The sequence below is a fragment of the Coloeus monedula genome (genome assembly GCF_965178545.1).
Source record: "Coloeus monedula genome assembly, chromosome: 2".
Taxonomy (NCBI): domain Eukaryota; kingdom Metazoa; phylum Chordata; class Aves; order Passeriformes; family Corvidae; genus Coloeus; species Coloeus monedula.
The window spans coordinates 72,852,302-72,879,849 of NC_138782.1; the positions used below are offsets into that span (position 1 = coordinate 72,852,302).

Below are 27,548 nucleotides of genomic sequence, written 5' to 3' on the forward strand. Positions count from 1 at the left end.
AGAAAATGAGGCTGGAAATCAGGAAGAGCTTCTCGGCAGGGAGATGCGCTGAGTGGGGGTCAGGACAGTGGTGTGGGCTGGGACATTCTGCTGCCGATGAGGCGGCCAGAGTGGCTTTCCTGGGACAGCTCACCGGGGCTCTTAGGAGCTACTCGGCTTTCAGGAGCTGTGAGAAGCAGTTTCAGCTTGTAGGAAAGGCGAGTTTCTGCTCCTTGAGAGTGTAGAAACTTGGAAATGTCTAGAAGTCTAATCTAAAAGAAAGAACCAGACGTGAAATCCTTTTTATTATTCTTTATATAGTTCTTAACACGCATCATGTGATTGTCTTAAGTAGTCTGAATCACAGCTGATTTAACATTTGGCATTGACAGTACGCGACCGAGGGCTGAAAGGAAGGGATGACTTTCCCGACGAGGCACACCGTTTAGGAATCACACCGGGGTTCCCCCACAGGTATTTATCCGCGACGCTCACGCAGAGGCAGCCCGGCTTCCCGCGGGAGAGGCAGCGAGCTGCACGCAGGCACTGCCAGGGAGCTGGGAGCTTCGAAGTGTCACTCCCCCACAGAGGCTCTCCCGCCGCCGCGCTGTGCCGTGCATGCTCTTCCACTTCCTGCTGCTGAGCCAGTTCTGCCGCTTACCTGGGAGAGGCAGGGAGGCTGTCGTAAAAGGAGGGAAAACCGCCCGGCCGGCTGAGGAAGGAGCCCCGGGCGCGCCGGGGAGCGCAGGAGGCGCGCAGCCCTCTCGCCTTCCTGGGCAGCCCAGCGCGAACCTCCCTCGCCCGCAAGGTAAGAAGTGTCAGAGGTGCCGCCTCTCTCGGGCCCTGTTTGCCGTCAGCTGCTGACCCACGCCTGGCTCTCGCTGGGGCTTCTCTTCCCCACCCCCCCCGCCCCAAATTGCTGTCTCGCTCGCTTTCTCCCGCCTCTCTCGTGTCATGAGAGCCCGACTTTCACAGATGGTTACAACATGTTTCAGCCATTTCGCTGCAGTTTGTTTTGTTTGTTGGGTTTTGTTCTTTTTTTTTTTTTTTTTTTTTTTTTTTTTAAATCAGGAGGGGTTTGGGGCAAACACTGGGAACGGACACGCCTGGTGTCGAAATGTTGTCCTGCCTATTTACGTAGTTTCCTGGCAATGCCTGGCGGCCAGGCCTGATCCCGCTCCCACCCTGCCCGGCTCTGCAGGCTCAAGGTGGTTTGTTGGCCAATGGCCCTCTCCTCCCTCTCCTTTGCCCTTCCCTTTGCCCTTCCCTTTGCCCTTCCCTTTGCCCTTCCCTTCCCGACCTGGGGCTGCATAGGACAGGTCCATGGACCTGGTGAGGGAGAGGTGGCTGCAAGGAGTGAATAAAACAGGATCACAGACCCTTTTTGCACCATCCTCTCTAACATTGGTATAGAAACAAGTGGGAGCAAGGTGGTGGTATTTCTTTTCGACTAGGATAAAATCGGCCATATAAAACCTGCTCCCGTTTCACCCAGTTTCAGGATACAGGTTTTGCAGGGTTAGCACTGGCTGGGCACTGAGATTGGCACATCTGGGCTTACTGGTCCACCACCAGCAACCCTGAGACCAGAAATTCCCATTTCCTGCAAGCCCTGGCTGGGTTCACAGCCAGGACTGGCCACGCCAGTGGCCCACCATGACCAGATGTTGCTGTGCCACCCATGGTGGGTGATGCCAGAGACAGGGATGCGAGGGGCACAGGCAGCTGGGGCAGGGTGGGTAGGTGGCTGCTGATGGTGCTGCTGCCTGCAGTGCTGTCAGCCTCTGAAGCAAGGCTTGCCCTTGCAGAGTGCTGGCAGTGTCTGGAAGCATGCTGGTTTTTTGTTTTGTTTTTTTTTTTTTCCTGTGGAGTTGAGTTTTTCTGTTTTCCTAAGGCAGGAAGCAAGGCATGTGCAATTATGGTGTTCGTGTCTGTCAGTGCCCCCCACCCCCAGCAGTGGCTTTTGAAGTTTGGCAGAGGGTACATGTCTGAAAGATACACACATTTCTGCACGTTTCATGACTGCAAGTGAGGCAGTTCTCACGCCAGCTGAGGGAGACACGTCAGGTCCCGCAGGCTTCCCCACGGCCTCCCACCGCCCACGCACCCCACAGCCCTCTCGCTGCAGAGCAGAACGGGGAGAGTGGTTAGGGATGGGAGAGACAACAGCCCTGTGAAATACCAGGACTTTTTCCTTATTAGGAATCAGAGTCTTCAATGTAAGGCATGAAGCTCTAGGAAAGCAGGCTGAGGAAATTGATGCCCCTCAGGGTGATCCCCCAATCCCACCCCACTGAGCCAGCCCCAGTTTTGTGACAGGAGTTCTGGATGTCCCAGGGCCACAGGATATCCCAAACTGGGAGTTCTTAAGTGCCTGTGAGAGTTGTACCAGCACCAGAAATGGGCGGGAAGTAGCCTCTGGAAAACAGTCACATTTTTAAGGATACCAAAGATAACTGTAGACATTTTCATATTTCACAAAGTTTAGAAAACTGGCAGGGAATGCTGCCTGTATCTGAGATGCCTGTTTGGATCCTGCTTGAGGGTGTCACCCTCCTAGTTTCTTACTGCTTATTGCCCAGCATTCCTTTAACATGTATATCAATATCTACATTAAAAAGGAAAAAAATACAGGTCTGCTCTAGCCTTTGCACCATGGATCATCCAGTGAAGCAGCATTAGTGCTGCAAAAGAGAATGTGATGTTTGCTGTGCAGGGAGGATTTGAAGTATGTTCTCCTGGCACATGTAGCCTTTGCTGCCGTGGCTTCAGAAAATACATGAGAGTGACCATATAGTCAGAGGAACATTGGTTTTGTATTCCTTTTCTAATTTTTCCAGAAGTCATAAAAATAAACATTACCTGCCCTAGAGAGATAAAAGTCTGGGCTAAGAATGTGACACGTTGCCTTAGTCTTTGCTGTGGAGGGTACCCAAGGGAGAGGGTCAGCATCCGTGATGACAGCAGCCAAAATTGTTCATCGTGAATTGCGAAACTCTGAAGCTTGGATTTCCTTGGCAGTGCTTATTTAGGTTGTAGACCCAAACCAGTTCCCACATTTACACCTGCTCCTCCTGTAAGGATTTCTCTCTGGTTTTTTTTGAGGAAAGTTGCCTCTAGTGCTTCTGTAGAGAAGGCTGCACTTAGAGCAAGTGCTCTTACACACCTACACTCATCTCACCCCATGGCAACAGCATTCCTTGGGATCTCAACGTGTGCATCCTCACAGCAGCTTGCAAATTCTGCATCCACTTACTCCCATCCTGCAGATGGATATCAGCAGCACCAGGGAGCTTAAGGGATTCAGCCAAAGGACTCAGGAATTAATTGGAAATCAAGAAATTCCTGTCTATCCTCACCCCTTGTGATCTCAGCTTTGCCTTAATCTCTACCTGTGCCGTTTCAGAAATGCTGTTACTGGTGAATAAAAAACCCTGTCCTTGTGTGTTGTGCACCAAGGAAGGTGAGGTTTCTTTCTCATCCTAATGTTTTCTGTTTTAACAAGGTAGACAAATAAAACTTTGATCAAAAGAGCAAAGATATTTTCCCCCTCTCCAGAAGCAGCAGAGAGCACAACCATGCTCATTGCAGTCTCTCTCTCCTCTGTTCCTTCATGACAGAATGTTTCTAATCAAAAGCAGATAGATGGTTAGTGTGTGTTTTGGGACAGCACATCCTGACAAGTCTTCATGCTGGAAAACAGATGAAATAAATACCTGATGGATTTTGCAATCAGCTGCAAGAAAACAGCACAGATGAGCTAAGCCAAACACTCTTCCCCTTGTCCCCTTGCCTCCATGGGAGGATTTTTAGGGGACTTTTACCATTGCTTCAAACTTGGGTGCTCAGGTCCATCTCTACTGACCTGCAGAAGAATTTTGCTCTCCTTCATTCATGCTCTCCCTGCAGGTTTCCAGGAGTGGCCATGGCCAGCAGCTGCTGGGTGTGAGCAGGAGGTCTGGGTGGCTTCCCCTGTCTCCCTGAGAGAAGCAGAGGAAGAACCTCTCTAGCTGTGGGAAGCCTCACAAGGGAGCTGGGATGGGGTTCTTCTCAGGAGCTCGAATCACTAAGCACCCACCCACAAAGGTTATTTGCTGAATTAATGCACATTGCAGAACTGGGTGCATAAGGAGAGGAAGGAAAAGAAGGAAAAAGAGTGGTTTAAGGAGTTCCTTTGACATTTTTGGGAGCAGTCCAGGCTCTGTCCCTCTAGGAAGGGCCTCTTCACTTTATTACAAGCAGAAGTACATGCAACGGCTCCAGCTGGTTATCAGTAATCTCCTGAATAGTCAGAGGTGCAGGGGGGATATTAAATTCTTGATGTTTTCTGGCAATATCATGATCTGACTTGAAGTTGCAGTGTCTTTCTGAATGAGGTTGGACATGATCTCTGCTCTCCAGCAGCCTCTGTGCTGGAGAAGGGATCAGGCTACAGGTTTCAGAGGGTATTTCAGTATGCTGAGGCATTCCTCTACCCTAGTTCTTCAACATGGGAGACCAAGAGAGTCATTTTTCTGCCCTATGCATAACTGTATTTGCAGGATAAGCTAACTAGAAAAGTGGAAGGAAACAAAATGAAACTCAGCTGCACAAGGCAACATAAAATAGAGGGATAATGGGGTCTTTTGGGTCTTTTTCCAAAAGCCAGGGATCTTCAGCTGAGCAGAAACAACACTCTGAAGTACTGCTGTTGGAGGAGGATGTTTTTGAATCATCTGTTACATTTTCAGCAGTGTGGGGATTTCTCTTGGGAATTCCCATCCACATGCCTTTGCCAGCATTGCTCAAAAAGTGTTCAGCACGTCCTGGGGTTAATTTATCCCCGAGGCCATCTCTACAGACAGAGCTCTGCTGTTGTAACAGTTTCTCTCTCCAGCCAGGGCTACTGAGGGAGGAGGAGGATGAAGTCACATTTCCTATTTTTTTAATGCCAAAGCTCTCATCCCATTGGTGCCTCCTACCTCGACCCTGTGGGAGCAGGGGCTGTGCGTGGGTGTCAAAGCAGGGTCTAAGCAAAAACCTATCTAAAAAAATAGAATTTTTTGCAGGTAAAAACATAAGTGATGGAATCAGTTGTCTCTTCTGTCTGACCAAATTATTTCACTCAGGTATTTGGAGTAATTTTTTTAAGCTCATGTTACACAGGAAGGAAATAAGGCTGTCTTTTAAATATTAAGTTGATTTGGGAGATAAAGAGGTGTTTATCCATTCAGAGGTTAAACTAATAGGAAAGACATTTTTAAAATATTCTGAAGTAAGACATTTGAAGAGTTTGGTAGCTGATGGTTTGCAATACAGTTTAATAAAGTCTTAATATCCCTTCTCCAAAAGGCAGACTAAATACATTAAATAACAAACTTCAAGAAAGCAAACCTGAATTTTTCTTGCCCATGTTGTCCCTTTCGTTAGATTCATACAGTTCGTTTCATAGATAGCCAGATGTTAGCAACAGAACTAAAAAAAAAGACCAAAAACTTTAGAGGTTGTAGCCTCCAAAGGAATTTAGTAACGTTTAAATCCCATCTGACACCCAATCTAAAACCTACGAAAGTCAATAGAGAGATTTCCATTTACTTCATTGAGCTCTAGATTGAGATCTTGGTTTCTTCACAGAAATCTGTTCTTCTTGTCACGGTGCTAAACTAAAGCCTATCGAATACAGAGGATCTGAATTCAAAGTGTTTTCTAGCATTTTCACCCAGCTACTTCAGAGACCATCAAAACAGCATCTTAGTGTATGAGGCATTGCAAATTTGTTTCTGGAAAGCCTAGTTTGCATGTTTGCTGAGGATTGTATCAAATGGGAGGGATGATCAGATAGTGCGTGCGGCTACAGAGGTGGAGCTGTACCTCAGTCCACAGCTGAGTTGTGCTTTGTGAACACCAGGGTGAATTTTGCACAAGGAACCAGTTTACTGGAGATGCTCAGAGGGGAAATAGGAGTTTGCAATGTGATTTGTGCTGCAGGCATGCATGTCATTCACTTTACAACCAAACGTACAGAAATATCTGCAAGTTGAAGCATGTCTGAGCAGGTATTTCAAAGCCAGCTGATCCAAGGGTCAGGTTTACAAAGCTGTTGAGATAAGCAGAAAACAGATGCTTTGCTGGGCATTTGTCACCTCTCCTTCACAGGTGCTTCTCTGTCAGGGGACCACTCAGCAGCTTTACAGCCTGGTTGGTGTAAATCTGACTGTGTTGTAGTGCCCTGGTGAGTCACCATCCCAGGGCAGTCATCATTTAAACTGACATCTGACCAAAGGTCCAAGGCAAAGGACACTTTGCCACCACAGCACAGCACCAAGTCCCTGTCACGGTCCTGTGCTGGTGCTGAGAGCTTGAGGTTTTCTCTTTTCCATCATGGTTATGCCTGTCGGAAAACTGGGACTCAGCAGCGGGCTTGGCCTGTGTTTGTGACCTGCCGTAGAGGAAAAGGGGTGCAAAGCTCAGGGAGGGACGTGATGGTGGTGGGCTGACAGTCAGCCTTCCCAGCCTGGGCGCTGGAATGGGCAGGAGCTGCTCTGGCACCAGACCCAGCACTCGTGCAGGGGCTGCAGCTGTCGAAGCAGGAGCGTGTGCACTGTGCTGGTGCAGCTAATAGCTGCTCTGAGGAGTTGCCTACATGGGAAAATTTACCAGTGTAATTATCCCACTGTAATTATCCCAGGATAACTCTCCCTGTGGATGTGCTTAATATAACATGGGGTATGTATGAATATATGGCAAATCTTCTGCACAGATGGGGCTTAAGTTACATAGAGGAGGAATGTTTACATTGCAGCCCAGCAGCAAAGCACAGTTTATATCCTACTTCCCAGCAAATGTTACACCCAGAATTTTCTGTGCCAGAGGTACTTTCAGGGGGAAGTACGTGTCATTTGATCTGATCAGCAAGAATGTGAAGCCTTAACCTTGCCCCATAATACGGGGCACAATGTTTGCTTTTACAGAATCATTGTGGGAGCCAGCGTAAAGGCTGGGACACTTCTTAGTACCTCTGTGATCCTGTTCAACTCTTTTTTTTATAGAGTGGTCATTTAAGTTTGTTCTCCATTCGACTTCTTTGTTCAAGATACTGTGACTGAAATTGGGAGAAACCCTTGGATCACTAAAAGCTCTTCAAACATGTTGTGATTTTGACTTTCTTTACCAGGCTTTCATGTAAGATTCTTTTGCCAAATGTTGTCATTCCCATTGATGGAGTGCTTAGTCCCCTCTCCTCTGATAACTCTACTTGGGATTTTAGCTTCTTCAGTGTGATAGAAGGTAAATGGCTGGGGAAATGATGAGCACCAAGTGCATCTTTCTGTACTCCATGGTAAGAGAATTTGCTGGGAGGAAGCTGACCTGCACCCTGTAAGAGGATGAAGATGGCTGCACTTCCTGAAGCCTGCTCAGCATTCACCCATCACTGCTGTTATCATCCTGACTGAGGATGAAGCAGAGGCATCCATCATCAGGAGTCACTTGGTCGGACCAAATTTGCTCACAGCAGTCCCAAAAGGAAGCGATAGTTTTGTTTTGGGGCCAAGTCAGTTCTGAAGGAAAGAGGAAAAAAAGATCCAACCAATAACTAATCTCTCTAAATTGTCTTTTAATTTTCAGTAATTTAAAATAATGACAGTCATGCGATAATAGACTGGAAGAAATGGTATGATAAAATAAGCAGAAGCACTTGGAAACAAGATTTGGAGTTGAAATTACTCAGCTGGGTGTGTGGTAAAGTTTAGATTCGATGCATCAGCTGTTATTAGAAGGTCAGGAGTAAAATAATTGCAAGTGGTTGTATTCCCCGGATTATGCCTTGTCCTGGGGTGATGTTATGAAGCTGCTTTATCCCTTAACTGTCCGCTCAATGCCCAAGGATGCTGTGCCTTTACGATGGACCCGGGGTTCGGGGCCGGAGCCATGGACCTGAGGGGGCAGTTGAACGCTTCAGCCCAAGGGCTCAGGGGTCTCGGCAGGGCTCGGGAGGGAGTGCGCCAGGAGCGCTGTGCTGCTTTTTGGTTTCCTTTGTGTTCCAGATAGCTGGGAAATGGTTCTGTTGGGTTTTTTCTTGCTCTTTTTTCCCTTTCCTTCCCCCTACCTCACTGCCTCCCTTCCCTCCTCACTGGTCTGCAGAGCCTGCAGGGGTGGCCTGGGCGGGCCTGCAGGGTGGCCCCAGCTGGTCCAAGCTCACGTGTCTGTTCCCACTCTCTTTTAAGGTTTTTTTTCCCCTGTTCTACCCTGTTTTGTTGGTGTGTTAATAAACAGTTTGGTTTCTTTTTCCCACTTTCACTCCTTGTGACCCATTTGTCTCATTGACAGAGGAAAAGGGGAGGAACACTCATTCCTGAATGTTCCCTCCTGAAGTTTTGTCTCAAAAACCGAGACATGCCTAAACCAAACCAAAGAGCTAAGCAGTCTGATCTATTGTCAGGTGCCAAAATTACCTCTGAGAGACAGTTCATCTGCTTTTGCCCCCCTCCAGTCTCACCAGGAGCAGTAAGTTTCAGAAATCCCATAAAAAACATTTGGTTTGCGCAACACAATTTCCAAAACTTTAGCTGCTATTTCTTTTCCAGCATCTGAGATAGAGTTATTTTAGGATTTTTGCCCATGTGAAATTGTACCATGTTCACAAGAGTCCTTTTTCTTGTTTTCCAGCTTGCTGAAAAATCCTGGCCTTGCAGTAAGGCAGCTGACTCACTTCCGGTTCAACAAAAAAATTTGGAAATGGCCTCTGTATCAGGTTAGTCCAAATTGTAACTCTCTACTAGCTTCACTCCAGCTAACCCTCTACGTTCTGTTTTGCCAAAAGTCAGCCAGACCTTTCTTGCTGTTTTCTGCCATATTTTTAAAAAGCATTAAAGTATAAAGAATATAAAGAATACATACTGCTCTTCAGTATTCCAGCTCACAGTCACTGAATGATAACGAATGATAGGCGTTTGACTGTGTGGCTGTCCATCTCCAGTGTTTCTTCTCTCAATTTTTCAGGCACTTTTGTGGGTCGGAGCATACCAGTCGAAGTGGATGAATCCATGCCATGGTCCCAGTTACCTGAACATGTCTTGGAAAAGGCTTTGCAGCCTTCTGGAGAGGATATGGAGGATGAGGAGGCCCAGAGTCCATGTGTTGCTCGAACACCTCAGGCCAGCACATCTTGCCATTGCAGAGCACCAGCACATCATCATTCAGCACTGTCCATGGAGCCAGACAGCAGCTTGTGGTCAAAATATACTGATCCTGATGGAGATGGACGCTTCTGTTCCCCTGGTGAATCAATAGCAGGAGTATTTCCCTCGAAGACACATCCTATAGCTATGGACAAACCAGGCATGCAGCCAAGATCACAGCTTTCAGCTGACACCAGGCACAACTCCAGTAAATCAGAACAGATCTTGTCTGATGTTCCTGAGGACTCACTGGAGGAGAGCAGCCAGGGGAGTTCACAGTCACAGCAACCCTCAGGAAACAGACTCCTGGCAGAGCTGGGCACTGTAGATACAGGGTACAATTCCCAGTCACAAGACGTGATGGGCATCAGGCATCTGGAGCCCCCCTTACCACTGGTGTCTGTGCTGAACCCCCAGGACCTCCCAGGACCACTGATCTCCAGAGAGTTTTTGGGGCCTGAGCATCAGCAGTGCCCTATATGCCAGCACTTGCCCCATGCCAACAGCCCTTCGCAAGCCCACGGCTGCTTCAGGCACCGCTGCCTGGGACAGCAGCCCCCACAGGGCCCATGTGAGTAGCACCTCTCACCCCACAGGAGGTTCTCAGGGTGTATCTCAGCCATCCTTCATCAAGGACGTGTTTCTAGCACAGCATGCAATTATTAACCTCTTTAAACATCTAACTGCAGCCCATTTTACAATTTCAGACTTTTGGGTCATGTGGCTGAATTCTCTGCTGCAAAACCTCTTAAGTTAAAGAGGTTGTGGTTACTCATCGAATGCAGGCGAATGATTTTGCCTGGAAACCAGCCTTTGTTGGTCACGCTGAGCATGCACAGCCTCTCCCTGCTGTTATTTCTTATTCTAGTCATTTCCTTCCTTCTTGCATCAGTCATTCGGCAGCCTCCTATACCGACTCAGTTCCTGTTGTTTTCATAGATTTCCTTGCTCCCCCTTGGATCCCCAAAGTTGAGAATTTCCTGCCAGGATCAGGATGGGAGGTTACCCTTGATCTCCATAAATAGTATCTCCCAGCACTATGACCAGACTCACCCATGTGTTTTATTTCTGTGTGAAAAGAGCGTGACATCCATCATCCTCATTTTTTTTCCGTTGTCAGCTGAAATGAAAGCTCATTACTTAAAATGGAGCCCTCTCAGCTGCTGGTGATTGTGTCGCTGAGCACTGATGTGGCTCCCTCAATATGGGCGTTTTGGCTCTGGGAGATCACGGCGCAGTTTACAGCCTGCTATTAATTAGTGTTCCTTTTCAGTCTCTGAGATTTTTATCTGTTACAAAGTGAGCTTTGAACATTCAACAGCAATATCATTGTTTTAATATAATTTATATCACATTAGGCTCATGAGACCCTGACCTGTTTTGGGCTGGCTTTGTAATAAAAAGCTGTAGGCCTGTTCTGATAACCCTTTATTATTTTTTTTAACCTTTTTTTGACTCCACAGCATTTATATTGCATCTGTTTAAGGAGTTTTGTCATTCCAGCAATGTGCTATAATTAGGTATATGAAAGAGAAGGGTTTCAGAAACTCAGTTTCCATCTCTGATTTTGGAACTTTGTAAAGGGGAAGGGGCTACAGATGGACTTTCAACAATGCCTCCAGCTTAACATTTGGAAAATGTCCTCTGGCTTTCTTTTCCTACCTTCTCCTTTCAGTTCATCTCTTAAGCAGACAAAGAGCTGGTTGCACAACATCCCTCACTATTTACCTCCATTTACCTCCTCCACAAGCAGGCATCGTGAGAAGTAGGATATTTACTGAATGAGGACATTTTGTTTGAAAGCAGGAACTCTGAAAAGCTTTCTTTAGAAAAATCACTACCATTCCAGCCATATCCAGAGGGCAAAAAGAGTAAAATAAACTCAGATGGCTGGAGCAGATTTGGTCAGGACCAAGAAGCCTGGCAACTGTACTCCTGCTTCTCACATGCCTGGTACAGCGTAAATCACCTCCTGACAGGTCCTTGTGTCTCAGATAATTGTTGGGCAGTGGCAACGCACAACAAAGCTCTGCACGCCTCCCCTGGGGAATAGCAACTGTGCCCGAAGGCTCTAAGCTGGCTCCGGGCATCTGCTATTTGAGATACAACAGCAAAACTGCTTCTGAAGTCAAAGAAATGCTCACAACAAACAATGCCATGTGCCCGGGGACCATTATTTCAGATATTTGTCTCTGAGAGATGTGGGAGTGTGTGGGCACACACGCCTGGCCACACCGTGCTTTGAACAGCAGTGGCTGCATCCAATACACTGTAGCATCAGATAGATCCAAAGGAAGCTGGTGAAACATTGGCCTTAAAACCTCCAAACCAGATCCCTGTCACCTTCCCTAGAGCTGGTCATGAGGAATCCTTGAGGAAACCATATTGACTTGCAATCTCCTAGACCCTTTCATCCTGTCCTGTTGCAAATAGTTAAGAGGGGGAGTGGGAAAATGTCCTAAAAGAATCTCAACAAATACTATGTTGCTGACTCACAATTTCATCAGGAATCTGTGTAATTACAGGGTTGATTGGAGGTTTGTTGGGTTTTTTTTCTTAAGTGTTGGCTCCTGGAATTGGAGTATTTCATCAAAGCTTTGTTTTCTTTCTTTTTCCTCCCATTAAAAGAAAAAAAAATAGATAGTCCTCATGGCTGCTACAGAAAGGAAAGCATGACCCAAAAATAGCTAAAAGGATTTAAAGAAACAGTTTTGGGAGAAAAGAGCATTTGAGTACTTCTGCTTTTAGAGACAGCTCATAACACCATAATCATGCAGTGCTAATAAGCCCTGCCAGGCTGGACTTTGATCTGCACACAGCAGCTTGGAAGTGCACAGAGCTGCTGCCTAATGAAAACTGCAGGCAGAAAGACTGAGGGGAAAAAAAATTCCTTTTCCCCATTTGGGAAGCAAACAGCTTACATTGCTTTCTCTTTCAGTTTATGCCAACAGTTCCACTGTATGATAGTTATTAATCAGTATTATGTGTGGACAGCAACAGTAAAGGTTTTCAGAATTACTTGCACAAAATTATCACTTTGGGCTTCCCCTGCAGCCTCTTCGATGGCAATGGGAACAGCAGCAAGGCCTTAAAAGGTCACTTAGACAGAAAATTCACACAGGTGAAGTAACAAACTATGCAATTATTTTTCCTCTTTTAATTTACAATAATCACAGTCTGTTTAGCCTTAGTGTTGCAAACTGATTTTTCCAGGATTTTGCGTCTGCTTTCATGAGAACTTTGGGATGATTCATTTTCACAAGTCATTGCCAAAAAGAAATTTAAAAAAAAAACCCTACCAAAAAACACTGAGGCACATTAAGTGCAGGGACAAGGCAGCCCTGAATGTTTAACTGTCAGCTGTTCCAACAGCCCAACCCCGAGCAGGGATCTGAACCATGCCGTATGTGAATGGGAAATAGGAAGTTTTAGACTCAAAAACATTCCTTCATCTGGCTTCTTTCAGAGTGAGATACCTGCAAATGCCTCCAAACTGCTCAGTTTCCTGAAACATGCCTGGAAAGGAATAAACACAAACTGAAGCAAAAATGTGTTGGCTGAAATGATAGTTGCTGCCTTTATTTTCTCACCCTCGCAGATGGCAGAGCTCCTTACCAACATTTTGCAGAGCCATCACAACCACTTCCTCCTGTTCCTGGACCTTGCATGAGAGTTATCCGCCCGGCCCAGCAAGTGATCCCGAATTACTCAAACCTTCGTGCTCCCAAGGGCACTGGAGTTCGACCACCCCAGAGGACATGCTCCTCCCCTGGTCCTCCTCGATTCCCGTAAGTATGCCGGGGGGGGCTGGGGGTTGTGGGCAGTGGAAGTTCCTCTGATCTGATTTTGTGGGCTTTCAACCAGTAATTCTGAATCCTTGCACTGTGAGTGTGCCCAGGCTGCAGGGGTACATGTGAGATGCTGGGTTGTTCTCTTTATTTGCTGTTTTACACCCAATGGGGGCCTGACCCTTTCCTAAAGAACTTCAAAGCCAGATACCTGATATGTTGTTAGAGCACACCCTGAAGTGCACGAGTTAAGGAAGATGAATGCTTAAAGGTTAAAGGGATGAGGGGGTTGAAAAGTATCTCAGCTGAAACCTTAGAGCTCTCCTGCTCACAGGCAAAGGTCAATTTGGTGGCTTGCTGGGGTCTTCAGCTTTACACTGTACCAGCCTGGGACAACTCAATCACTGGCTTCCAGTGATTTCCTTCTTATTTCTTCTGTGGTGCAGAGCAAAAGGGAGAAAACCCCATCAGTTGCTGATATATCTCTGCATTGCAATTTGCAGCCTTTTCTATGATTTTTCATAGCAAAATGTCTCGCACTTTTCATCCAGGGCTTTTTGACTGATTTTCAAATATCAATTTACCAGGCCTTATATTCTTATGTCACCAGCAGATGGGAAGTCCTGACCATGCAGGGGTTCCTTCAGATTCAGTTATCTAACAACAAATTGAAGCTTCAAGATTTGAGAATATCTGAAATCAGACCATTTTTATTCAAGTACCAGAATACTTTTAGAGGTGTTAACTTACAGGCATCTGTGCTTGAAAATGTCCACTTATGTGATGTGGTCTGGGCAGAAAACTGTGAGAATGGACAGGAAAAAAGAGGGCAGACAACTGAAATATCATTCTGCTCTGGCCCGTGAAAAGTTAAGGGCAGTAACAGAAAAGTGACAGCAAGATAAGGCAGTACCTGCAGCAGAGGGAATTGCACTGAAGAGTTTGTATGAAAATGTAAAAATATTGGGGAATAGTGGGTATCCTTTTCAGTAGTAAAATTTAAAACCAGACTCCTGATTTTCTGGCACATTTGTTAGATATGGTGAAGTTTCGGGAAGATCTGTAAATTAGCCACCGGGTAGTGTTTTTGTGGCCATTGATGAGGTATGTGTTGCTTTTGTTAGTACTTTCTTCTGCTAAAAGAGATCCAGAATACTCAGGGTCTGTCCTGTGGCTGCGTGGCTGGTGCTTGCAGGCTGACTCCAGGAACAGCAGTTACATGTTGGTAATATTTGCCTATAGAGTATTTTCTAACAGGAAACATCTGCACCGAAATGAATAAACCAAATCTTAATGTGACAACAGAAAACATGCTGCGACCAGCCTGTCATCATTCATTTAAGGAAGGCTAAGAAAAAAAAAAAGGAGAGTGGTCTTGATTGACTAAACATCACAGCTCTGTGGGGAAAAGCTCTCAGAGAAACCTAACACTCATCCAACAGATTCAGCAGACTGCAAGCACACCTCAAGCAAAACTCTCTATAGATTCGCCTTCCCATTGACATAAAATGTGAAGCCAAAGTGTAGTAGGACAAGAACTGCTGAGCTTCCTAAAATCATCCCTTTCTGTCTGTTTACTACAATGGAGAAGACATTAGGCAAGGTTATTGCAGGTCTGGAATGCCAGTCCCTGACACGAGAAACCCTCATTTGGGTCTGCCATTGCTGGTCAACAAATTAACTTTTTTCCCTTTGGCAAAACTTTGGGTTTGTCCAAAACTGTATGCCCTCCAGAGCTGGAGCTGGAGTGTCCTTGTAGACCCATTTTTCCCCATTTCCACCTTTCTCTGAGCTTCTTACGCTGTACAGGACATCATGAGAGTATCTGAGGTGCCATGAAGCATTCTTCACCTTTAGATAATGGGAAGCACTTACCCAAGGGCCACCCTGCTCCCATATGTGCATAACAACATCTACAGCATTATTTCTCACTCAGAAACAGCCTTTGCTTCTGCTAATTGCAAGCTGAACAGCTTTCAGCTATGATGTGACTTACTTCCTGTGATTAATGGTGTTTGCCCAATAAAGTTCTTGTGGTAGCCTGTCACCAAGGTATCCATTCCAATGACACTGTAATAACTAAGCAGATGTGCTGAGCCAAACATTTCTGCAAGAACTTTTCGCAGCTAACACGCAGATAAAGTTCTTAGTGTGTTATTAAAAGAAAAAGAAATTCTGAATTTTGCCTGAACATAAGTATTTTCTAAATCCTCCATTGCTTTTCTTTCTAGAAACCAGCTGTACAACCACCTACCTAATGGTCAGCTGCCCCCCATGGCATGTGGCCCGGATGAAGCATGTGGTTGTCCTTCTGACAATTTTCCGTCTCCAGCTGCTGTCCCGAGACCTCTCAGTAACCCTGCAGCCAAGGGAACTCTGAGAACCAGCAATTTGCCAGAAGAGTTGCGTAAGTGGTTAACAAATTTGTTCTGTGCAAGATTTTACCGCACAGCCTAACAGCTTTAGGTGGGAAAGCTCCAGAGGGGTGAAGGGGGAGGAGAAGGCAGGGGGAAGTGACATTAAGACACAAAGACAACAAGAAAAGAAAACACCAAGTGTCACCACATCTGTTGGGTGTGAGTATCTGTGTTTGGTGGGATGGAATTATCCCCTTGAATCCTGAAAATACAATTGTCATTAATTGCTTGTTATTTTGTTTACAAAAAGTAAATACTGTTTAGATTGTTTTCATGACTCTGTGCTAAACAGGATGTCCCTTTGAGGCAGGAGGGGCTGGAGCTTACAGTAAAAGACTAATAAGAAACAAAGCCCTAGGGATAAAGTGTTTCTGCCTGTCCCAAACCAGACAAATATGTTGAGCCTTGACCTCAGTTTCTCCCTGAACTGGTGAATGGAGAGGACTCTGGGACATGCTGAGAGCAGCACAGGCTCTGCCTGATGTGCTTCTTATTGCCACCATCCACACAAATGCATTCACTCTCCAACTCTTACAGGAAAGTCAAGTTTCAGAAAAATGGCTTCTTTCTGAATGCCAAGCTGACTAGTAGGTGAGATGTACCATTGCTGAGAACCCTCCACAGGTCTCCCGAGGTTTTGAGTTTTCCTTTATTCTTCATTCTGTGCATCACCTTTCGAATCCAGAGAGTCACAACTCTCTGGCTTGTTAGGAGCGAGTTATGATACCAGATGCCATTCTTGGGTAGACCCTATTTTATTAGTTAGTGTGTCCTAGATGGAGGAATTACTGGGTAAAACAGGGTCATCCGTGGTACAGGCACAGCTGGATGAGATCAGCCAGCTGGTTTACCCTGATGCAAATCCATGAAAACCCCTCCCATAAGGGCAAGGGCGTTGCTATCACCAGCTCTGCATCCTGCCTGCACAGGGTGTTAATGCTGTTCCAAGGAGAGGCCGTATGACATGCATAAGGGCCCCTCCAGCTCTGTGTCAGATCAGTGGGTCTGGAGAAAGCTGTGCTGACTGCAGCCAGTGCAGGTAACACAAGCTCTGGGTGAAAGCCCAGGCTCAGGTATGGCCAAGTGCTGGGAAAAAGCAGCTCTGGCCACAGGGCAGGGGGAGCAGCAGGGGGATTTACCCTCTGCAGCTTGTCAGTAAGGCAGGAGGAGCTCAAATCTAGAGCAAGGGTCTGTACAGGGGGTTGGTTTCAACACTGAGCCATGTACTATCCCACATCATTTCGTAAACAATCCAAGGAGACCTAAGTGGACAGAACCTGCAGCGTGGTGGAAAAGGAGGGCTGTGACAGTCTCACCCTCTGGATGGTGTATTTCAATGCGTTATGTATTCATACAGACTCTCTCCTCCAGGCAAGGTCTTTATAACCTACTCAGTGGATACAGCAGTGGAGGTTATGAAATTTGTGAACTTCCTGTCTGTAAACGGATTTCAAACTGCTGTAAGTATTCCTTCCAGGGAAAAAGACTTTCAACCAGGGAAGGGACTATTTTTAAAAAAGCAGAGGCAATACACTGTCCATTTAAATGTTTTTCTGGTTATCACATTTTGTAGGCTAAAGAAGATACAAATAGAATGAACTAGCCTTGGTTGTGCAAGCTGTGACTTAAATCATCCGCCTTTTAGTTTATTCTTCTTTCAAGTGATTTTTGTGTGCTTTGAAACATGCTTTAATAATGACCCTGGAAGATGTCATTTAGTGACACCAGATGGGCAATAGTATGAGGTTTTGTGAGCTATTCCATTAATATTGTCTCATATTTGATCTGTAGTATCAGCATTAAAAACGGTCACTTTTCTTGTTCATCCCATCCTACCTTTTTTTTCTGCCATGCTATTGCATCATTGATTCTCCAGATGTGAGTAACTTTCTGCTAAAAAAAGATCTTAAAGTAGATTCTAAAATTCACACAGCTTAATGAAACAGCCCATCTCACGGTTTCATTTGCTTTGTTATCCCTTTAAAAGTGATTTTGCTTTGTTATACTTTTAAATGGGATTCTAAAAATCATTGGCCTGAAAAGGTCTTTGTTGTACTGTCTAATGCCATAAGCCATTCAGATTTTTACTGATTTCTCATGAGTTTGCTTCATCTTAGAGGCCCACAGAGGCTCTAGGATTGAGTGTTCATCAAAATCTTGATTCATATTTTCTTACTTCAAAAGCATGTGCTATCTGACCCCCTCAGCCTTCACTCTTTGACTCCAGGAAAGCATTTAAGCAAGTGGCTATCATTAAACTGAATGAGACTTGGTGGGGGGCTTTGCACACGCTTATTTATTTTCATGAATCAAAGATTTTTTTACAGAGACTGCAATTATACTTCTCTCCAGCAGTTCTGTAGTATGACCAATTCATAAGAAAGCTTTTGGGCACCATAGATTTATGGAGTAGAAGGTTCATTAATAGCACCTTTGCTGGACAGGCAACTCTTGGAGCCTGCTGCAGAATAATAAATACAGCAAAATGGCCCCAAAGCAGGGAGACAAACAGGCTCTCTGCATTCAGAAAGGGAAAAAGAAGGACTTGAGAGCAGATCATGACTATTATCTCAAAAACTTGGAGAAGTTAATACTTACTCCATTGGTCACAGTCACTGATTGCTGGTTTCTGGGTTTACTGGGCATGCAGAGAAGCAAGCAGTGTTGGTCATATTCAGTCCTATGAAGTCCTCCACTGCTCTGCTGCTGCTGAAGTCTGGGTTACTGCACCCAGTATCAGTGACCTGGCTGACTTCCCACCACACACCCTGAATATTTAGTTCAATATGAAGCTAAAGCTTCACACTTGGTATACCCTTGCAGCCAGAAAATAGTGGGCATTTGCAGCTGCTATTCAGGTGGAGAAGGTGGGCAGCACCTTGTTCTGTCGAGTAAAAATACCTGGGAGTTGGGGGCTGGCAGGGCAGCCAGTCAAAGGGCCAGCTGAGTGGGAGCGCAGGAGTGTGCCTGCAGCAGCCCCTCTCTGCTTGCTGCCTGTCCAGCTCGACTCTGCACTGCACTGAAAGTGCATGTACACGTTTCTTTCCTAAGGGAATTGGGCATGCTTGTCATAAACAAGGAAAGGAGTAGGTGCTGTATCAGTGCCATAAAATGGGGAGGAGAGGTGAAGGGACGCTCACCGCGGACTTTCATTCTCTTGCAGATTGACATCTTTGAGGACACGGTACGAGGTATTGACATCATTAAGTGGATGGAGCGCTACCTAGGTGATGTATGTAAGGGCAATTTAACCTTGTTCATAGCAGAGGTGACCTGAGGAAAATGGTTGAATTATTCTAATATTCAACAGGGACAGAATGAAAATGCAAGACCCTACTGTTGTCTTCCCTGCCCCTGCAGGAATGGCAAAGGCCTTGCAGAGAGAGAGTAGGCAAATCTCACTCACTTCTGTATCTGATGGTCCCAGAGCTGTTTATTTAACAAATGAAGTGCTAATCCTGGCATTCTTGCCAAATTCTAATGCTGCCTGTTACATCCAGCCTGAAGCTGCCATTGGAAAAGTTGTCCCTCCATCTCCTTTTTAAATAGTGGGGTTTAGCTGTGCTTGGTTACAATGATATCTGTATTTCATCCCAGGCTGCATAGTCAATGGCTAATGTTCATCCTTCTCACCTGTAGCTTTTGCACTGATACCTAAAACACTGAAGGGTTCTTCTGGATAAACCATCCTACATTTAAACTGGAAACTGGTATTCTATTGCTTGATAGATAGGTTTGCTCTCATCACTTTGTATCTATCTAAGCAGTAAAACAGAGATTTATCTTGCTGCCAGTGCAGTCCCCTGCAGCAACAACTTCCTCTCAAGTTCCCCTGAGCAGTAAGTGCACATCTCCTTTAGGATCAAGCCAAGTGGTTGGACTATACCAGCACAACTGGGTGCAAACTGGTGATTCTGTCACTGGACAGGTGCCATCACAGGCTGGCTTCCTTGGATTCTCACCTTGCTGAGTAGCCACCGGGTCTCTGGCTCTGAGCAGATCTCCATGGTTCAGGAACAGGATGACAGAAGTGGTGGACTCTCCCCCACGTGTGCAAGGAAGCTCAACCATCTGAGCCAGCCCTACAGAGGTTTCCTGAAAGTGTCCATGCAGGCATGATACAACTGCATGCAGAGCCAGCATGGGGCCTCTGCCATGGAAATGCAGTCATGCCTCTTGGGGCATGCATCAGGACAAATTAGGCTTGGGATCACTGTGTCTGAAACAAGCAGACAGGGTGACTTTGCTTTTGCCAAAAACATCATTATCACTTAAAATACAAGCTGGCAGATCTCTTTTGGGACTTGTGCACAGTCAGTAGGAGAAACCAGTACATGCAGAGAACAATCTCCTGCCTCCACCTGAGGATATTTTTCTGACTACCCACCCCAGAAATGCTTGGTTTCTCTCACTGACTGTAGAGGCAGTTTCTAACTTCAAAACCCTTACCTGTGTGTGGAGGAAGGGACTGCTTGGACACAAGCAGGGGAAAGTGTGCAACTGGGCATGTCTCTTGCAAACGCTCAACATCTGTAAATGCTTACACGCATGTCAGGGACAAGCAAAAGTAATTCTGGAGTATGTTGAGCCAGTGTAAGGGAAAATGGCTCCTTACCATATTTGACCCTGTGGTGGGGCAGATTCTCTTGATATAGCACAGAAGGAAGAGTTAATTACGTGCCAGGCTGACTGTGAGCCACAGACTTGGAAGCCTTACACAGCCTGATGTGGCGGGGATGAAAGGCAGGCCCCAGGTAAATTCAAGCAAGAAGCTTTCATCTGCTGCATTTCAACTGGCCTGCCATATAAGGAGAGATGTTTCCCAGATATAAAGGATGGCCCCTCTCTGGAAACCTGAGCTCAGTGCGGGGCTGGGATTAAACAGGTCAGAGGCAGGATCCGGGCTGTCCTAGCAAGGAGCATTGCCTTCAGCCCATCATGACAGAGCTGCCAGTACCCCTAAACCTGCCCAGGCCATCCACAACAGCCCCCCTCTCTGCACAGCCACCTCACTAAGATCGTCAAGAAAAGATGTCATTTCTGCCACTGAGAGGCTTAGAAGTAGTTTCCATAGACCACTGTCTTTAGTAGCTTTTTATATAAAATGCCATAGATGACTAAGTAGATGCACTTCTGCATAAGCTGTTGGAAAACATTTTGGTCTGAATTTGAAGATAAAAGTTTTCTGTGTATGCACATAGACACTCCGCACTGATAAAAAGTAGCTTTTTATGACAGGGATTCCAAGTGTCAACTGGTAGCTGCTAATACATCTCTTGACATTTAGATTTTCTATATTATGAGATGTCAGAAATAATGAGGAGAACGAGTGTATGAATTCTCCCGTATTTCCTGCCAGAACGAATGAGATCCTCTTGTGTTTGCCAGGAACACAAAGATCACTTAAAACACAAACTGGCAGATTTCCGATCTGCCTCTACCAAACACGCTGCGTTTCTCAATTTCATAAAAGTGCTTTTCTCCCTAACAGAAGACGGTGATGATAATCATAGCAATCAGTCCAAAATACAAACAGGATGTGGAAGGGGCTGAATCCCAGCTGGACAGGGATGAACACGGCTTACATACTAAATACATCCACAGGATGGTAAGCAAGGACATGCATTTGCTGTTTTACAAAGACTGTCTCTTCTTCTCAAAAGGCAAATCTGTCTCCAAATGGCAGGTTCTTTGCTTTGTTTTCCCTAATCCCCATAGTTAAACACCCCTCTTTGGAATTCATTAATCCTTCCTCTCATCAGCTCCGTATGCTCATTAACATCTGCTAAGAGGTTCAAGGAAGAAAAATCCTATTAAACATGCTCATCTTATTTCTTCATATTCTTTATTGTTCAATGTTTTTCCCCTCCTTCACCTTCTTGAGCGCTTGTATAGCCCTGAGCACAATCTTATCTAACAGTACCTGACCTTACTCCCTCTAAACCAGCCCCAGTTGCTTCAGCCATCCTGGAACTGAGGTCTTTTTTCAGACAGCAGTAAAGCTGACTGAAGAATGGAATTGCAAAGCAAAGGCCAGAGATGTGATGTGGGGCTCCTGGGGAGTGCACAGTGTGGGAAGACCAGACACCCATCTCCACAGCCTGTCACAGGAGGGACATTTAGCCCAGAAGAGCCCATAGAACCACGAAACTGATCCTTTCTCTCTTGGTTTGCAGTTTCCTGCCTTTCTCAGCCTGTAAGCCATTGATCCCCCAGCTTGAACCAGTCAAGTTTCTCAGAAGCTGTCACCAGCAGATGAGCTCTCAGCAGTACTTTGCTGTCCTTACCACCCCTGGGATGCCTGTGTCCAGGGCCATGGGGAACAGGCTGGGTCCTAGCTCAGACACAGACCTGGCCTCTGGCTGAAATCTTTCACCCCTTTGTAGGCCAAACAGGGGTGTTAGTCAAGTCAAGCTTCACCAGTTTGAGATGGATTTCATGGGACTGCACCTGCAGCTAAACCCACAATTATTTCACATCATGAAACTAAATGTTCAAGAAATGTTGAGAGATCTTTCCTGTATCCTTTCTGTAGCAATGAAGAATTAGATTGTGACCAAAAGAGAACGCCGAGTCCACCAGAATAGATCAAGTCACTTAACAGAAGAGCAGTTTAAGTAAGCAAGGAATGTTTTTATACATAGGGTTCAGATGCATGCGAAGATAAATTGTCATGTCATTACAATAAAACTGGCATTTTGTTCTATCCTAGATGCAGATCGAGTTTATACAGCAAGGAAGTATGAACTTCAGATTCATCCCTGTGCTTTTTCCAAATGCCAAAAAGGTAACATACATGCATGCTTATAAACTTGCCGCATGATTAAGTGCATATTATTTTGATCACAGTGCACCAGATGGAATCTTGAAACCCAGACACTCAATTTCTTGGTTCTTAATAGCCCATAAGTAATATTCCAAAGCTCCATTTTACATTAAAAGTTTGTAGGTTTATGTACACACAAATAAAAAACATTTAATCCACAATATAAATCAGCATATAAATGTATTTCTGATGATGAATGTACAACTAAAACTCAAATTGCCTTGAGCACTGAAAGATTTTAAACAGAGAGAGACAATCTATCCAGGAAGCATGCTTTTTATATTAACCCTTTTATAATTTTGTCCAAATGCAATGCTGATAAGTGAGATGGGCAAGATTTATGACCGATGCGAAGTGAGGGTCTGGGAGAGGGTGTGTTAAGGATATAAAAATAAAAGAGTATAATAAATATTAAAGTATTAGGCTGTTGCTTGAACTTTGATGGGCCCATCAAAGGCAAACTAGGATTTTTTAGGACTTGCAATTTAATCTGCCCTCCTTACTTGTTTTGAAGATTCATTTGAGAATAAGAAATAAGTAATGCAGCAGAGTCCCATCCCTTCTACCTCACTCTGAGAGAATCTCCTGCAATGTGTTCATGTTCACTTTGCATAACTAAATGCTTTGTGCACTGTTGGGTAGCTATCATGTTGCCCCTAGGTACAGTTGCATTGTAGAAAAGTATGGAAAAATTCTTCATATTTCTTTGGGTGCCCAAATTTTGGAACATGAGTCAAAATTTAAACAATGTTATCAATGGCTATAGGGCTGTGCAGTCCCACTGCACTTGCGGATTTTAGTGTAATGAAGTTCTCTAAGCACCGATTTAAGATCAGAATTTTGAAAATATGTCCCTGGGTTTGTAAAATATGTGAGCTCCTGTGGAATGAATGGTGCCTCTGGTATTTCATGTCATTCAGATCCCTTCCTGAATGGTCTCAGTCTGATACTTAAGGTAAGTAAGTACCTGGAAGACAGCACTGGTGGGAACTGGGCAGGCCAAAGCATTTTCAGTCAGTCTGATGGGGGGAAGCTCCTAACCTTGGGGCTACCTGAGTGCCCACCATGTGAACAAACCCCACAGTCTGGAGCCACTTGGCACCTCAGGGGTTGCAGACAGAAGTGTCCCAGGAGGCATTATAGCTGCCTTGGGGCTCTGAGACAGAACAATAAGTTATGTTAATTTGGGCTCAACTTTATTTATCAGAAGACTATTTAGCATATAGCAGTGGTTCTCTCAGACAGTGGTCTGTAGGGAGTTTCCAGGGTTGGTTCATCCAGCTGCCACTATCAAAGCATCAGGCTCCAGGCACCCTTGCTACCCATCCTCTGTAGTCCACATAACCCTTCAGTTTTTCAAAGGTGCCTTTCTCATTAAATTATGCAGATCAGCATTTTCTACTGCTGTTAAGCTTTAGTCTTGTTCTCCACATAATTCTTTGGTACATCACCTACCTTCCTCCAGCTACTTAATGATAATGTAACTGAGGACATCATGGGTGGAAGGAGAGCACCAGAGCCTGAACAAATTCCAGTAATGAAGTCTGTAGGCAGTCAGAGGAAGTGAGGTACCTGAAAAACTGCCAAGTATATGTACAATTGGATGATGTTGGCAGGCAAATTACTTCAATTTTGTCTTTTTTATACTGTCCTTTATATGTTCAAGTATTAGCATAGCTGGCAATGGAAAAGAGCAGAAAATGAAGATTTGGAGGTTTCATCTGGGGATGTGGCTATTAGATGAGTTAATCTCATACAAAGCATATCATAAAGCACTGCTGGTATGTGAAAATTAGTCGACCTCCAACAGGAAGAGATCTGTGTGATCCAAGGAGCATTCATTAGGAAACTGAATAATGAGGCGAGGAATGCACGACACACAGTTAAGGTGGAACTGGCATTTCCAGCTTCCCATCGTACATTGCTGAAGGAAACTTGGGTCTTGCTGGTTCAAGGTTTGCATCACAACAATCCACAGAAATGTGTTCTCCTCATCTGGCCACCTGATGACCAAAGCATTAAGCCAAGATTGCCCCATGCTAGAGGCTCCCTCTGGAAGAAGCCAAGGGGTGAGATGAACAGGGTTGGTGCCTAGGTGAGTTCATACTACTGGCTCTGTAGGTGCCTGTGTGACTTACCTCCTTCCTATGTATAAATCCTGTAACTTTAACAGAGTGGTTGCATCAATTAACACAAACTGCTCCCTGAGCAGGGAAGCTGATGCAGCCTTGTTCCTACAGCTGTACAGGCCAAGGAGAAGACAGCTGATTTGAGAAGCATGATCATGGGAATGAAAGGTTTGGACTGCAGCTAGGCTGTTCACAGGCAGCAGGACATCTGCAGCCCATGCCAGGGCATCCCCTGGCGAGGCGCCAGAGATGTGCACGCCAGCAGCTTTTTGCTCTGTCCTCTTGGAGCTAGCTCCACTAGCTTGACAGGAACTGTGCTGCTCCTAACAGGGGCTATCTTGGGAAAACACTGCTAAACAAGAGGTCCAGGGACCAACTGCTGGATGTCCTGGCTCCTCATGTTGCTTACCTGCTGTCTCACTTCGGCTGTGTTCTGGTGTCTCCAATTCCAAAACAAATCTCTATCTCATGGTGACCATGAACTGGTTTGGTCAAGGATCAGTCCCTCTGTTAATTAGTGGTACTATACTAACCCTTCACCCCTACACATCCAGGCTGTTCGTCTGGAAACCTCCCAAGGCTGTGGGAACATGAGGTCTGAGCAGGCTCGTTTGCATCAGCCAGCTGTCACTTTCCAGGGCTGTGGTTGGTCCCAGCTTCATTACGTTAATGGACACCGGCCAACCTCTATGAAGAACTGCACCTTTCCAGGATGCAGGGGTTGGTGGAGGTTTGACCCTGCTGATCTGGAAATGTATTAAGTCTCTCCTCAAGCTCAGCATCAGCCTCAGTCTTCTGCTCAGGAGGTGGTCAGAGGACACCATGCTTGGTGAAGAAAGGTGCAACGGGAGGGGAGAGGGCTACCCGGATGTGAAATGTTCCTGTGGACTCCCAGTCTTTCCCTACTGATTCTCATCCCAATGTTGAATGTGCTGCGTGGATCCTTTAGCAGCTACTAAGGTGGCAGCCTTTCCCTGCTAGGGGCACTGAAACGTCTCTCTTCTCTTCTCAATGTTTATTTTCACAAGCCTTTCGATGCCTGTCATTGAGATCAGGCTTCCTTTGAAATGTGGTGAAATTAGCCAACGTGATGGCAGAAGAGAAAGAGAGACAGGCAAGCTGTGAGATCACAGAAAGTTCATTTATTTAGGAACCCAAATACAATTCTGAAGCCAAATTAACATTTCTTGTTGTTACAGGAAGTGCCTAGAACAGACAAAATGAAATCTTTCTTGGCAGGGTCTGACAGAATCTGAAAGGTTCTGGTAGAGATTCAAGAGGATTTATGGGATTTAGCTTTTTATTTTCCTTGTTTTTTTCAGGAACATGTGCCTACCTGGCTGCAGAACACTCACATTTATAACTGGCCAAAGAATAAGAAGAACATCCTTTTGCGGTTACTGAGGGAGGAGGAATATGTTGCTCCTCCAATAGGACCTTTACCAACACTCCAGGTTGTGCCACTATGAACATTTTAACTTAAAGCACATGACGAGTGGTTGTTAAAGGGTTGTTCCTGGCAGGGAGCCAACACTCTTCCAGATGGCTCTTTTTGATGACAGAAGACACTCTTTCTGCTAAAGGAATTGGTTGTCTTGGGTTACTCAGGCTCAGCTTGTTCTCTACCATGTTAAACATCTATTTCCAAAGCTGATGGGGCAGAACTCTCTTCTCTAGATTTTTAAATAAGCTACAAATGGAAAGAATGCCCACTTTTATTTTAACATCTGGTTTTAACATATTCCTTTTATTAGTCATTATAGCAAACAAATACCGGAAATAATGTTGCAGTAAGTGTAAAATAAAAATTACATCCTCCTTTTTGCTCAGGGTTTCTTTAAAGGTATTCCTGCCTTTTATAGCATTATCAAACCATTAATTTGTATATGCACTATTAAATATATTTGCCTTTTGTAAGGCAACCTTATATACGGTGTCGACTTTTATTATTGCTAGGAGCAACAGAGAAACGGGTTGGGTAAGGCAGGTTTTCCTTAGCCTGTCTTGCATAAAGACACTTGTCTTCAATTAATGGATTTTTAGATCTGAAACCTCTGGAGTTCCCTTTCCTTACAGCTTGGTCCCTCATACCTCCAGCATGTTGCAGCAATAGTCCCAAAAAGGAGAGCTGAATGCATGACTACATGTGTGCTGTCAGTGCCATGGAGCACTGCAGTATTTTTTATGGCAGGCCCTTGCTTCATTACTGCTCTTCAGCCCTTATTTAAAACAGAGCGTGTCAAAGGACAATTGGCATGTGGAAAGCCAGCGATTGTTACGAGAAAGAACATTGACTCCTACAACTTGCAGTATGCAGTATGGAACAATAAAATAATCAAAGATGGAGAGCCACAGGGTACTGGCAACAAGGATGGCTCAACAACATCACGTCTGCTAAAATTTGAACACTTTTTAACAGAGCACGTAAGCATGACTTTGGTGAGGATTTTTTGGTTTTTAAACAGCCTTAACCTTACTGAGTTAACAGTGGAGCCTATTGGCTTAAAATTCTGCATCCCTTATTCTTTAGAGCAGTCATACCAAGATCCTCCTCAGCTTTAATATTTGTCACAGAATGACCCACATACAGCTTTATAAAAAAGTACATGTGTTTGGTAGCCTGAAAAGAAAAATAGCCCAGAAGTTGATACTTCTCTTACAGTATCCAAATTATTTAATTAGGTTTCCACGGAGGTGGTGCCATCGTGGTGTGTTGATGCAGGACGTGCTTTGTGGTGCTCACGAAGAAAAAATTAAAACTTGGATTTTCCTTTAGCAGGCTTTTGCAAAAAGAATTGCAGCCATTTAAGAGAAGGGTGTATTCAGTGTTGTCAACTCCTATGATTTTGATTGTGGTGTTTGCTGTGCTTCTTTGTACCTCCAGTTTCAAAAGGGAAGCTCAACAACTGAAACAGGCTAATACCTGACATGCCAGCAGCTTCCTGAGAAGGCACAGTAAAACTGTGTTAGGCAGTGGTACTTCTTGGCACCTACTTGCATGTGGGGAGGGGAGGTCTGTTTTTCATGTGATAAATTTTCAATTAAGAAAGTAACTTGTGGTGACAGCCTAAAATCATGACAGAAATCTATCTTAAACTGTCAACAAAGTAAAGACAAAAGGAGTGGGATGTGGGTCGACATTTGGGGTCACCTGGGTGCCCTACAGCATCGAGCTCAGCCTCCTGGTTGAGCCAGTCTCCTGAAATGCTGTGGCATTATCTGCCAACTCAGTATGGCTGCCTCTGTTCTTT

The 27,548-nt window shown here is 45.1% G+C and overlaps 1 protein-coding gene across 4 annotated transcripts in view; it reads left to right on the forward strand.

Annotated features, from left to right (window-relative positions):
* Positions 1-272: 272 nt before the first annotated feature.
* The window catches only part of TRAF3IP2 (TRAF3 interacting protein 2), a 29,453-nt gene continuing 2,177 nt past the window's right edge, over positions 273-27,548 (forward strand). The window contains exons 1-11 of one of the 4 annotated variants that reach the window (XM_082276679.1): positions 273-453; positions 568-787; positions 8,626-8,710; positions 8,959-9,708; positions 12,736-12,925; positions 15,157-15,332; positions 16,714-16,802; positions 18,506-18,574; positions 20,834-20,950; positions 22,055-22,129; positions 25,620-26,218. In XM_082276679.1, the coding sequence (XP_082132805.1) occupies positions 8,695-8,710; positions 8,959-9,708; positions 12,736-12,925; positions 15,157-15,332; positions 16,714-16,802; positions 18,506-18,574; positions 20,834-20,950; positions 22,055-22,129; positions 25,620-25,766 (1,629 nt within the window). In that variant the 5' untranslated portion in view covers positions 273-453; positions 568-787; positions 8,626-8,694 and the 3' untranslated portion in view covers positions 25,767-26,218. Of the gene's footprint in view, positions 788-8,625; positions 8,711-8,958; positions 9,709-12,735; positions 12,926-15,156; positions 15,333-16,713; positions 16,803-18,505; positions 18,575-20,833; positions 20,951-22,054; positions 22,130-25,619; positions 26,219-27,548 lie in introns of those variants that run through there. The other 3 variants (XM_082276678.1, XM_082276677.1, XM_082276676.1) reach the window with 3 other exon arrangements.